This window comes from Tarenaya hassleriana, unplaced genomic scaffold (genome assembly GCF_000463585.1).
Source record: "Tarenaya hassleriana unplaced genomic scaffold, ASM46358v1 Cleome7, whole genome shotgun sequence".
Taxonomy (NCBI): domain Eukaryota; kingdom Viridiplantae; phylum Streptophyta; class Magnoliopsida; order Brassicales; family Cleomaceae; genus Tarenaya; species Tarenaya hassleriana.
The window spans coordinates 2764186-2776771 of NW_010969548.1; the positions used below are offsets into that span (position 1 = coordinate 2764186).

At 42.1% G+C, this 12586-nt stretch overlaps 5 protein-coding genes across 8 annotated transcripts in view; 2 read left to right on the top strand and 3 right to left on the bottom strand.

The window, feature by feature from the left end:
- LOC104800985 (homeobox-leucine zipper protein HDG2) overlaps nucleotides 1-3381 on the top strand; it is a 5179-nt gene extending 1798 nt beyond the window's left edge. Inside the window, 10 exon segments of the mRNA XM_010524028.2 lie at nucleotides 312-500; nucleotides 591-1016; nucleotides 1138-1239; nucleotides 1370-1570; nucleotides 1670-1844; nucleotides 1940-2096; nucleotides 2098-2194; nucleotides 2300-2389; nucleotides 2480-2915; nucleotides 2990-3381. Of these exon segments, the coding sequence (XP_010522330.1) occupies nucleotides 312-500; nucleotides 591-1016; nucleotides 1138-1239; nucleotides 1370-1570; nucleotides 1670-1844; nucleotides 1940-2096; nucleotides 2098-2194; nucleotides 2300-2389; nucleotides 2480-2875 (1833 nt within the window). The 3' untranslated portion in view covers nucleotides 2876-2915; nucleotides 2990-3381.
- Nucleotides 2988-4831, bottom strand: LOC104800984 (transmembrane protein 97). The gene is made up of 2 exons (XM_010524027.2): nucleotides 4444-4831; nucleotides 2988-3898 (listed from the first exon to the last, which is right to left on the bottom strand). Exons 1-2 carry the CDS (start codon nucleotides 4765-4767, stop codon nucleotides 3716-3718), a joined length of 507 nt encoding a protein of 168 aa, XP_010522329.1. The 5' UTR covers nucleotides 4768-4831; the 3' UTR covers nucleotides 2988-3715.
- A 147-nt stretch (nucleotides 4832-4978) lies between these two features.
- On the top strand, nucleotides 4979-6677 carry LOC104800987. The gene is made up of 3 exons (XM_010524030.1): nucleotides 4979-5123; nucleotides 6161-6240; nucleotides 6456-6677. Exons 1-3 carry the CDS (start codon nucleotides 5013-5015, stop codon nucleotides 6523-6525), a joined length of 261 nt encoding a protein of 86 aa, XP_010522332.1. The 5' UTR covers nucleotides 4979-5012; the 3' UTR covers nucleotides 6526-6677.
- On the bottom strand, nucleotides 6581-10465 carry LOC104800986 (glutamate receptor 3.4). Its single transcript, XM_010524029.2, has 7 exons — nucleotides 10392-10465; nucleotides 9818-10248; nucleotides 8379-9715; nucleotides 8035-8312; nucleotides 7914-7945; nucleotides 7406-7815; nucleotides 6581-7316 (listed from the first exon to the last, which is right to left on the bottom strand). The coding sequence occupies exons 1-7, from the start codon at nucleotides 10442-10444 to the stop codon at nucleotides 6840-6842; spliced, it is 3018 nt and encodes a 1005-aa protein (XP_010522331.1). The 5' UTR covers nucleotides 10445-10465; the 3' UTR covers nucleotides 6581-6839.
- Nucleotides 10466-11819: 1354 nt separating this feature from the next.
- LOC104800988 (glutamate receptor 3.7) overlaps nucleotides 11820-12586 on the bottom strand; it is a 4265-nt gene continuing 3498 nt past the window's right edge. For all 4 annotated transcript variants that reach the window (XM_010524031.2, XM_010524035.2, XM_010524032.2 and 1 more), the window contains exons 8-9: nucleotides 12478-12584; nucleotides 11820-12398 (exon numbers count right to left, since the gene is read on the bottom strand). In XM_010524031.2, the coding sequence (XP_010522333.1) occupies nucleotides 11910-12398; nucleotides 12478-12584 (596 nt within the window). In that variant the 3' untranslated portion in view covers nucleotides 11820-11909. The remainder of the gene's footprint in view (nucleotides 12399-12477; nucleotides 12585-12586) is intronic.

Sequence of the window (12586 nt, forward strand, 5' to 3'; positions counted from 1 at the left end):
TATATATATATATATATATATAAATATATAAATCTATGCATAGAACTAAGGACTTTATTAACGCACACGTTTTGTATTGCTAGACATGTACTTGAACTTGAGAATGAGGTGATGTTGTTGTTGTCTAGACATGTGTGTGCATATATATAGTCAATGAATAGATGTGCATGTACACAGAAATACATAACTTGTGCATGCATGGATGTTTCCATTAATTAGTGTATTGGTGATTGAATACTCATGTTTGTTTATTTGTTTAATCAAATTTATATTTGATGCTGAAACTTTGTGTTCCGGGTGAAAATCCGTAGAACCATCACGAGCGCCATGAGAACACACAGCTTCGGACAGAGAACGAGAAGCTTAGGGCGGACAACATGAGATATCGAGAAGCTCTTGCCAATGCCTCATGTCCTAACTGTGGAGGTCCAACCGCCATTGGAGAGATGTCCTTCGATGAACACCATCTCCGCCTTGAAAACGCCCGCTTAAGGGAGGAGGTGGTCTTTGCATCGCCAACCATTTCCTTTTAATGTTTTTAAACTACACAGATTGTGTAATGTACTGTACTCAAATTCATGCACATGCAGATCGACCGCATCTCTGCCATTGCGGCCAAATATGTCGGGAAACCGGTCGTGAGCTATCCCCTAATGACCCCTCCTCTTCCTCCACGTCCATTGGAACTCGGCGTTGGAAACTTCGGAGGGGACTCTTATGGAAACTCGGGCGACCTTCTCAGGTCAATTGCTGCTCCGACAGAGGCTGATAAGCCAGTGATCATTGAACTGGCTGTGGCTGCAATGGAGGAGCTCATCAGGATGGCTCAAGTCAACGACCCTCTTTGGCTCCCGGGTCTTGATGGCTCGAGTTTGGTTCTGAACGAGGAGGAATATGTACAGATGTTTCCTCATGGTATCGGTCCTCGGCCTGCTGGGTTTAGGTGTGAAGCTTCAAGAGAAAGTGCTGTGGTGATCATGAATCATATCAACATCGTTGAGATTCTTATGGATGTGGTAATTGGTTGCAGTCCTCCTAATCCTGGTTCTTGTTTATACGTTTTGCATATACAGTCCATATATGTATATATGTATATGCGAGTGCATGACATAAGATGTGATGATTTATGTAACACAGAATCAATGGTCCACCGTGTTCTCTGGGATGGTATCAAGAGCGTTGACTTTGGAAGTTTTGTCAACGGGAGTAGCTGGAAACTACAATGGAGCTCTGCAACTGGTACTGTAAAGTGTCTTTTCTCTGTTACTGAAGAACTCTTTCATTGTAGCTTCAACTCATATATACACATATATATGTATGTATGTATGTATTCAGTCTCCAATCATATCTCCTTTCGCCATGCTTGTAGATGACTGCTGAATTCCATGTCCCGTCGCCGCTGGTCCCAACCCGTGAAAGCTACTTCGTCCGCTACTGTAAACAGCAAGTAGATGGTTCGTGGGTTGTGGTCGACGTTTCCTTGGATAGTCTCCGTCCGAACCCCACAAGCAGGTGCCGCAGACGGCCCTCTGGGTGTCTGATTCAAGAAATGCCAAATGGGTACTCTAAGGTAAAAAAAAAGCTCAAGATTTTGCTCAGTAATTCACAAACTCATGCTTTCTTCGGAGTTTTTTGATTCAGACAATGTGGATAATGTATGATTCTGTAGGTTACTTGGGTGGAGCATGTGGAAGTAGACGACAGAGGAGTTCACAGCTTGTACAAGCAGCTCGTTAATAACGGGCAGGCCTTTGGTGCTAAGCGTTGGGTCGCTACGTTGGACCGCCAGTGCGAGCGGCTCCCCAGTGTCATGGCTACGAACATTCCCACCGGAGACATTGGCGGTACGGGCTTGATTATAATCTCAAGATTCAAAGAGTCTACTGATTGTCGTGTAATGTCTGACTGTCTGCATGTATGTATGTATGTATATGTGTAGTGATAACGAACCAAGAAGGGAGGAGGAGCATGCTGAAGCTGGCGGAACGGATGGTGATAAGCTTCTGCTCGGGAGTGAGCGCTTCCACTGCGCATACTTGGACAACATTGTCGGGGACAGGTGCCGATGATGTGAGGGTTATGACGAGGAAGAGCTTATGAATGCGTTGTGGGTCGAGTGTGTATGTACATCTGTATCCCTGTCCCTCCCAAGAGAGTCTTTGACTTCCTCCGGGACGAGAATTCCCGAAACGAGGTGCTATATATATATATACAACTATATACTCTATACTATCTCCCCTCGTGGATGAGAATTCTGCAACTTTTCAGTATCTGTAACTGTAATCTGAATTCCCTGCAGTGGGATATTCTCTCAAATGGAGGAGTAGTTCAAGAGATGGCACATATTGCTAATGGCAGGGAGACTGGAAACTGCGTCTCGCTTCTTCGGGTAAATGTGAGTACTTCGTTGATGAATTTTATCAACTTGATATGCATTCTTCGGCTTTTTTTTACATGAACAGAAGTGTCTTTGTAACAGAGCGCGAATTCGAGCCAAAGCAACATGCTGATTCTGCAAGAGAGCTGCACCGACGCAACGGCATCCTTCGTGATCTACGCACCGGTCGACATTGTGGCTATGAACGTAGTGCTGAACGGAGGAGACCCTGATTACGTGGCTCTTCTTCCTTCGGGTTTCGCCATTCTGCCCGACGGGACATCTCCTCATCCAGCTCCTGCAGGTGCCAGTAATGGCGGGTCGATGGGCGATGGCGCGGGAGAAGCCGGTGGGTCCCTCCTGACCGTTGCGTTTCAGATTCTTGTTGATTCAGTCCCGACAGCTAAGCTGTCCCTTGGCTCAGTTGCAACTGTTAACAATCTGATTGCTTGCACTGTGGAGAGGATCAAAGCTTCACTGTCTTGTGAAAACGCTTGAACTCCCCCCCCCCCCAGAGATTTCTTCTGAACTCTTTTAGGTACTTTTCCCTGAAACTCTGTATACGTTATTATACGTTTGTGTTTCATAACTGTTTTCTTCTTCTTCCTGCAGGAAATAAGAACATGGAGACAGAGTAAAGTCAGGTTTGAAGAGAGTTTTTTTTTGTGTGTGAGAAAGGGAATGCTCGGAAGGGGAGGAGTCAAGAGCGAACCTCACAAGAATACCAGATTTCTTTTGTTTAGTGTTGAGTTCTCTTCCTTCCCGCTGAACTCAAAACTAAACAGAGGGAGCTTTTTCACACAAGTGAAAAGTCAAAGGGTTACGAGGTTCGGGAATTGACTTTCCCCTTAAGTTACTGATTTAGTGGACAGGGAATGTAGTTAAGACATGTTGAAGGACGTCTGCTGTTACAGTTGTCTTTAAGACTCTTGGTCGGGAACTCTTCAGGGATTGTGTTTTCCTTTTTCCTTTTAGGGTTTTCAAGTCATTTTCTTCTTCTGGTTTCTCTGCATTTTCTGCTGTGAAGTGGGAGTAAAGTCGTATTCTTTTTAAAGCTCGCACCTTTTCTTGAAAGAATCATTACAGAGCAACTCATTGTTGCCAGTTTTTAGCCATTGGTTCTGGTTTGGGTGTGAACAAACTGATTCTCATTTTTGCCACCATTAACCTCAATCCAACCAAGGAATAAGCATTCTATTGCCAGCAACAAAAAATTTCTCAACAAGGGTCCAACAAAGATGAGAAGAAACGAAGAATTATCTCAAGTAAAGGAAAAAAACCGATTACTCTGGCAAGAAGTTCTTTGTGAACGGATCCATAGGAGAATGGATCAAATCCTCAGGCGCGCTTTTTCCTGGCCAAAATCGCAGACCTCTTGCTGCTAGCCCCAGTGGTTTTGGAAGAAGAAGAAACTAGACCACGGAGAATGGCCAGCATCCCGAAGCCCAGGAAGGGCACATACATCATCAGCAACTTGTCAGATGCCTTGCCTGAACCTAAAAGCTCTCCCAGTGTGGCAGCCTAAAGTTTCACCATAATCGAATGAGAAGAAGATACAGAGGCACAGAATAATGCAGAATCCAGACAAACATTAGAACAGTTTAAAGCTTAAAGCTTTGACGCTTCCTGATTGATGGTTACCATCATCAAGAAGACAAAGAAAGGTTCCGAGTTTCACTAACTACGATAAAATATGTTTCAGGATCTATTACACATACTAATATCAAAATCTCTCTCACGAACATGAACAATGGGGAATCTAGTGAATATACCAATCAATGCCAATCATACAAATCCGGAAACCTCGATGCAAAACGAGACAATCTATCAATGGATGGACATGTTAGGCATTATCAAACAACAATGCTAGAATCAGAACGATTTCGTGTAAATTGCTTCGCGTCTCACATTATACTTTTTCGCAAAACGAACGGCGAAAGATTTGATTTTTACGTGCACAGCATGCAGACACAAATCTCCCTGGAAATCTCAACAGAGAAATCGAACTTCACACCAAATCAACCCAGAAAATGCATTACGATAAACGAAATCGAATTCCACCATACCATGGAAGCCACGATGGAAGCTCCGAACAACAAGCAGGAGGTACCGAACCAGGATTTCCCGGCCAGAATGGCGTAGATGTTGGCGATCGAGAGCGGCCACAGGAAGAGGAGCTCGTGCCAGACGAGTCCAACGAGAAAATTCGGCTTCTCGACGAACAGGTAATCTCCGAACTCGGTGCTGTACCACTTCTTCAGATCGACGAGGGCCTCCGGGTAGATACCGCTCGGAAGAGAAGTTTGACCGTCGATGAGCGGGGCAGAGACAGCGATAACGGCGAAGAAGAAGAAGAGAACGAAATCGATCAACTTGCAGAATGCTCCCATTGTTTCTTCCTTCTCCGATGGATTCTCTGCTTCTGAATCTGAGGGTTCCAAGCAAATCGTTGACCACGAAAATGGAAGACGAAGCCGTAGGAGAGATTTTTTGATATATAATTAAACCGAACCGCTAAACCGGATGCGAATGCTCCGGTTCGACCCGGTGGTACATTACGATTTAATTCCGATTTCAATTTAAAGTTCTCGTCTTTGGGAGGAAGAAGCAAAAACCAGTGCCGAGGAAGAGGAGGATGAGCGAGAGACCAGTGCCGAGGAGAGAGAGCCCATGGGGGTTGCCGGAAGGAGATAATCGGCAGCCCAAGGCTCATCGCTGCAACGATCGGGTCGAAGATGTGATCCAGGTTCCCGCCACTTCCTCTTTGCTTTTCTTCTTTTACGTAAAAAAGGGTTTGAACTTTGAAGTTGTTCGACTCCCGGCAACGGAAATTTTAATTATTTTTTACCAAAAAAAAAACTTTGAAGTTTCCATTTGTTGCGAACTGCTTGTTCTTTCTGATTCCATCTGAGATTTGGCATTGTGGCATATAATTTCGGTAAGGTGGACGACTAGTGGACCTGTGGGGTTCGAGATGTTGATGTAATTAAATTAGGGTTTTGTTAGGGTTCTGCTGGTCTCTGGACTTCGAATCGTTTAGGGAACTGGAATCCTGAATGACAGTTTCTGGGTCTGGATAATGACTTCACCGAGCAATAAATATGAAATTTTTTGTTCAATTTCTGGCATGTCTAAGCTTGCATTAACATTCGGCTAAGATGCGATCGGCGATGTTTCATCTTCTTCGATAGAATTTTGTTTTCCCCCTTGATAATTCTGAAACCATTACTGATTTGGTAAGCTTGGTTTCTTTTTTTTTTCCTTACTCTGTTCTTGCTTATTCAGTATAGCAGGTTTTAGTTTTCCCTTGCAAGAAAAAAATAGATGGAGGGTTTTAGTCTCTCAATGTTGTATGTATGTCCATGCATCTGTGTTGCGTATATACTCCCTAGGTGACACCGTATCCATGCCATGTCTGAACAAGATGCTTCGGAGGTAGGAATAGACATAGTGATGGATAAGGAAGAACAAGATTCGGTTTGGCCTGGATTCTGTAAACATGAGCTAAACACTCATAAAATCTGAACTTATTTGTTAATTATTGAACATATTACTTCTCAAGTTTTATATGATCTTCAGTGAGAATACACTCTAGCTGTAGCAACACACACATGTACATGCATACGTTTAGGTCTATGCATGTCATGTGTGTATGTAGTTCTTCTTTTTAAGCAGTTTTGGGCTTCTTCTATAAAACTTACTTGTCCTGGGAATGACCATCTCTTGCATAGTTTGAAATGCAAGAAATGGATGATTGCGTAAAACATTGAAAACTTTTTGCAGGCCCTTTTTGAAGGAAACCCATTTAAGACGGTGCCAGGACCTTTTAAACTTTTTTGGCAGTGCATGCGTTCCAAGCCAGGGTAAGTTCAATCTAAACATTCTACAATCTTTTGTTGATAACAAATTGCAATTCTCTGTTGGATCTTTGAATTGGTTGTATAGATAATTAATCATTGACAGTGGAATTTCTTGATGTATTCTTGTCTGTCTATATAAGCAAATATAGACCTTGCATACCTATATAGTTGAATACAAGACGTTTTACATTATTTGACCAATGCATCTTGTTTTGCAGAGAGGAACCAACAGAACCGTTTACGTACTTGGACTTGGAACCACCAAAGAGAGAAGTAAAACTCGAGTAAAGATACAGTTCTCTCATGTTTCATCTTTGGACATTTCACCTGTCATTTACTTTTCAAGTCTTTCATTTTATGCATTTCCCTTAACATGTAGCAGCCATAATGTTTTTCAATAAAGGACACAATGCAATAAACCGATACCCAGAATTCCATGACTGATTCTGTTGTCATGGTCAGTGTGCTTCTTTTTCTCTGAAATATGAGCCCCGAATACAGAAAAAATGAACTTGCATTGTAGAAAGTATTTTCATCACTGAGTTATGGATCTTCTTCCCTCAGCTATTTCTTTTACAAAATCTTAGGATATATCTATTTGTTTAGGGAGTAGTTTCTGAGCTTTTCGAGTGAGAATGCCCATCTGAACTCTGGCTAGCTTTGAGTTTCTTGCTACTTTTCTGCCTAAGTATCTCCTTGACATCTGCTTCCCTCTTATCCACAATCTTGATCAAATCCTTGAAACTCGTTGCCCGTAAACCTCTCCTTGAACCAGAAGGCTCGGGCTCGTCACCCGCCCTTCCCTCAACGCCACCTTCATGCCTTAACCTTCGGTACTGGCAGAAGATTTTACAGGAGAAGACAGTGAGGGCTAGGAAGCAAACGATGCCACAGATAAGGAAGAGCCCCCAGAAGCTTTTCAGCGAGAGCTGAGTATCCTCGGCATCTGAGATCTGCATGGAGCATTCGTCCTTGTGGGTAAGCCATTTGTTATGGATTTTCTGAATCTCCCCTTCTTCTGATAGCTGCAGGATTGCAGTCGACATGTCCACCGCTAGAGGAGAATCTCTCTGGAATGCCTGCAGTATCAGTGTCGAGTTTCAGGAAGTGATGCTCGCAAGAAGAGTGGCAAAGATCCGAGGTAAAAAAAGAAAGAAAGAATGCTTACGAATCCCCAGCCAGTGCGGGTGAATTCTTGTCCAACCGTGCGAAACTTGCAGTTGGCGTTGGACAAGAAGAGCTCGATGTAAGGAAGCTCATCAACAATGGCAGCCACACCACCGCCTCTGGGACCACGTTGAAGAGCAGAGAGATACTCTTCTTGGTCCCTGAGCGAGACAAGCCTCGATGGCGATATGTTAAGCTCATTGATAAGGTATTTCCAGGCGAACGACCCATCTTGAACACCGATGGGCTCGTTGTTCGTTATCAGGGTGTCTATTCCTCTGATCCGGGATGTCAACTGTTGTACAGTGAGGATCGAAGTGAGACTTGCCGTGTAGCTCGAGTTGATGATCAGAACTACAAACAGCCATATGATCAGCACCAACCTCCCCGACGTGCTGACAGTATTCTCTCCTGAGTGTCAAGAAAAGAAGAAAGACGAGAACTTTGAGTTTGCTGATCAGCTCATGAAGAGTAAAGAAAGAGGATTCTTCTTGGTAGAGAAAACGTACTGTGAGAGAAGAACATTGTTGAGAAGCTAAACCTGCAGTGACGATGGAAACAACCGTTTATGATCAGAACAAGCTCCTTAAGACATGAGTTGTCAGAAGGACAAGAACTCGGGAAACTAACCAGAAGATGGTGATGAGTTGTCGTCTGGGAGGGCCACGGAATTCTTGGTTGAAACGGTGCTCGAGAATCCAGACGATGGCTCCGACGAAGAGAAAGAAGACGCCAGTGACAATCCACATCTCTAGCGTGAACGGCTTTAGAAACGACCATGGACTGGACTTCGCCTCCTTGACCGGAGCCACCACCACCAGCCCTGACTCCCTAAATGGTTGTGTGAAATCCACGACCTTTGTCCTGTTTGTAACGATGGTTATGTCCCCAACCGCTGCATCAAATTTCTGGAAACAGGACAGAAGTTAGCAGGCATTACACTGATGTCTTGATGATGCAGTTAGTAGACTCACATTTGCAGAAACCTCATAGACAAGATCATCGTACGAAGGATTCCTCTTTCCATCTCCGTACAGAATATACGTATGTGGAACAGGATACGGAAGCAATGCAATGGCAGCTTCAAACACGTCGATGCAATAACCCCTAACACCAGGTGGGTTCTTGTCCTGGGAAACAAAGTCTTTGTAACTGACACGGTTAGGAACCACGATCCGAAGTGGCTTCCTGTTGTTCGGGAACACCCATCCTCGAGGAGTCTGTGTTACTTCACCTGGCCATATGATCCCGTAAAGGCGTTGGTTTACTGCAGAAGTGTTCAGAAGTTTATAGTACAATGTCTCTGGAGGCTCGACTGAGAAACCCGAATGGTTTGACCAGTACCCGACTCTGCGTGGACCTGTCCCTTCTATGTTTAAGACATCATAAGCAGGTTGGACCCGATTCCTGTCTGAATCGAACTGGATTTGCCCGGTTAGACCTGTGAAATTCATCCCGAGGATCATCTGTAGAAACCTCTCTCCTTCGTTGAAAACATTTAGCCTCGATAACTCGAGGGTGCTGCTGCTGTTTGTTTGGCGCAGATTCGGATCATTGGAGAAACTCGCGGAGTTTCCATGGCTGAAGAAAACCTCGAGAGCTTGAGCAACCAGCCAGATGGAATCATAAGCGTATAATGCATAAGAATTGAAGCCGCCGCCATCTACTGAACTCTTCCACCTTGTCTTAAACCTCGATTTCCTATCACTCTCTGGCGTGTAATGGCGAAAAGCAACCACTCCTTGCAAGAGATCCATCGTGTCAGCATCGACAAGCTCCATGGAATCCAAAACTGTCGGAAGCCAATCCGTGGTAATCCAGACATAGCCACTGCCCATCATTCCAAGAGACTTTGCAGACGAAAATACGTTTAAACCTGAGTCAGGGTTCACATGGACAACGTAGACACGAGATTCCACCAGATTAACCGAGACCAGGACATCGTTTATGGTGTCTTTATCTGCCCCGGGAGTGAATGCAGCCTTGTAAGAGATCTTGGCCCGTTTCTGGGCCAAGGCATCACCAAGAACAGATATCCCGTTCCGACCATACTCATCGTCCACAAAGATGGCCACAACTTCTCTCCATCCGAAGTAGGATACAAAGTCGGCGATCCCATACATCTGGAAGTAGTCATTCTGCGTGGTCCGAAGGAAATAAGGGAACTGGAAAGAGGAGAGAGTTGGGTCAGTGGCTGCAAACGACAAGATGGGTACGTTGAGCTCTTTACAAATGTGGGAGATTATGTGAGCAATTCCAGAAGATTGCGGACCAATGGCTGCAACCACCTCTGTTTCCATCAGCTGCAAGGCTACAGAACAAGAAACTTATCACCATCTCATGCTCATTCAGACATTTTCACGAACTAGTTTCGGGCAGTTGAAAACCCTCTGGCTCCATCAGAAGGATTTACCTCCCATGGTGCCGACAAATCCGCTGCAGTCCGTGTCGTGGAAGATGAGGTTAAGCTTCGATCCGTTAAGAAGTGTCTGGTCGGCATTAACATCATCCACGGCCGCCATTAAAGCAGGCTTAGCAGCTCTTCCAATGAAAGAATCGTACGTGAAGAGAGCTCCAACATTCACAACTCTTGGCCTCCGCGGAAATGAAAGGGAAGAAGAAGAAGAATTTCTAGGGATTCTTCCTCTACCAGCGCAATTTATTGGCGCAACCCACGTCGCAAAAACACATAATACCGCAATCATCACTGCTTTCACCATGGAATCACCTCTGATCGTCAATAAAAATCCCATCTTTATCGTCTTCGAGCTTAAAGGAGCGATTTTTTTCCCCTGGGTCAGTGGATAGCCGTTTGATGCTTCAGACTTTAGAATGAAGAATCGCCTGCGAATAACATCAACACCAAGAGACTTATCAGTAAGTTTTAGTGGCAGAACAAAAGAACAAGAGATAGGACAAGCAAAAGGGCAAAAGGGTCCTTCAGATTTTCCAGAAATCGAATCGAACAAGGCATACTGATTGACCACCTGGAAATCAAAACACAGATTTTCTCACTGAAAGGATAAACAAAGCAGTTCATGTCACGTACAGACACACGTATATATATATATATATATATATATATATATATATATATTATTCCCCATGTTTTTTACATTTTTAGTCACTGTAGAATTAATTGAAATTATATATATATATGTATTTTTTAAAAAGGAACAAAGACAAGTCAATTGAAATATTAAAGAAAAATGCTACATTCATTGAATAACTAATTAATGAATTTTATGAAGGTGTCTGGGAGGTTGTTCGCGTCAGCCATATCTACTGGGAAGCCTGTCTTTATTCCTCAAATAATGGTTTCTCATGTCATATATTTAAAAAATATTTCCACTTGTATTTTTTTGTTTAATGAAATATTATATGAATTTTCTAATTTTAAGTAAAAAGATTGACATACCATCCTTAATAAATGATACAATTAACATGGAAAGATTTGATTTTATGATTTAAATTATATAACATAGAAGGTGGAAAAAATGAAGGCATATGTAGTTAATAATATTTTCATTATAATGGATAATATTTCATAAATTTAATAGAAAAAATAAAGAATGGAATCCACAGGAATATTACAACAGCAAAATTATCGAAAAATGATATTTATATAACAACTAAATGATATTTATTTGACCCAAAAGATTTGCAGCAAGGTCCAAGAAGATGCGTTCATTGGTCACCTCAATGTTTTGTCTTTATATCGCGACCCATCAAATATCAATATCCTTTTCCTTGTCTCTTTCTGATTTCTGTCTTGTAGGATGAAGCTACTTATCGCACGTGCGTTTTATAAACATTATTACTACTCATTTTATATATCAATTTTTTAAATCGATTTTGTTGAATTATTTGTATATTTTACATTTCTTTAGTGTTTGATTAATTTAATTTAGCACTTGATTCATTTAATTTTAAAAAATTATACATAATGGATACAATATAACTAAAATATCCCTATGTATATACTCGTTCAATAATCAAAGAGTCCTTTCCATTTTGTACATATTCTCTTTTCTTTTTTGGTCGAATATACATGCTTATTAAAAAACCATTACGTTCCTACATAATTAAATAAAAATATATGTTGACTTGATGAAATTGTCTAAAAATTTATTTTTACAGTTTCGTGTGGTCCAACATTGCCATCGAAAACTAAATATATTAAGGAAGAAGACAGAAGAACGTCTAAAATTGTATACACACACACATTATATATATATATATTTATATATAGCTTTTTATCGGGTTTGTCTTGTTCCCTTTCTGCATGCAAGGAATCTGACGAGCAAGATTTCAAACACTGATGATAACATGTTCTATGTACCATTTTATCATATATAGTAACATAAAGATTTACATTTAAACTACATATATATATATGTATGTATGTGTGTGTGTATACATATGTATATATCATAAAATCTATCTGAAACTATGTAAAGAACAAGCCTTAATTGGCCATATATATATATATATATATATATATATCAGTTTCGTGCATCCAAAGTAACTTGAGCTTGAGCTTGAGCTTGAGCTTGAGGATTATTATTATTATTATTATTGCCGTCATCATCATTAGACCTTCTGAACATTCTCTTGATAGCTTCTTCCTTTTTATCCACAAACTCAAAGAAACTAAATATCAAGTGGCCGAAACTCTTCCCGCCGGGAGAGACAGAAGCCGACAAGGAGGAGGAAGAGTGCATCTCGACACGTTTGAAGCGCACGAACTGTCGGATCGTTCTGAGAACGAACACCGAAAACGCCATGATCGTGATGGAGCTGCATACTATATACAACCCTTTGAAGCTTTTCAGCTGAAGCTCGTTTTTCTTCTCTGGCTCCCATCCTCTTTTCTCGGCACAACCCTTTTTGCAGAACCATTTCAGTCTTATCTCTCTCAGTTTCCTCGTTTCCGACAGCTTCAAGATCGCTGTTGACATGTCCATCGCTAATGGAGATTCTCTCTTGAATGCCTGCTCTTTCCAGGAAAAGAAAATACGTAAATATATAGTGGGTAAAAAGAAAAATAATCACAGCAAGAAGGGCACTTACAAATCCCCAACCGCGCCTCATAAACGGCTCTCCGACAATCTTGAAGCCTGTCCGCTCGGCCAGAAACACATCAACATAAGGAAGCTCGTCCACAATGGCGGCTACACCT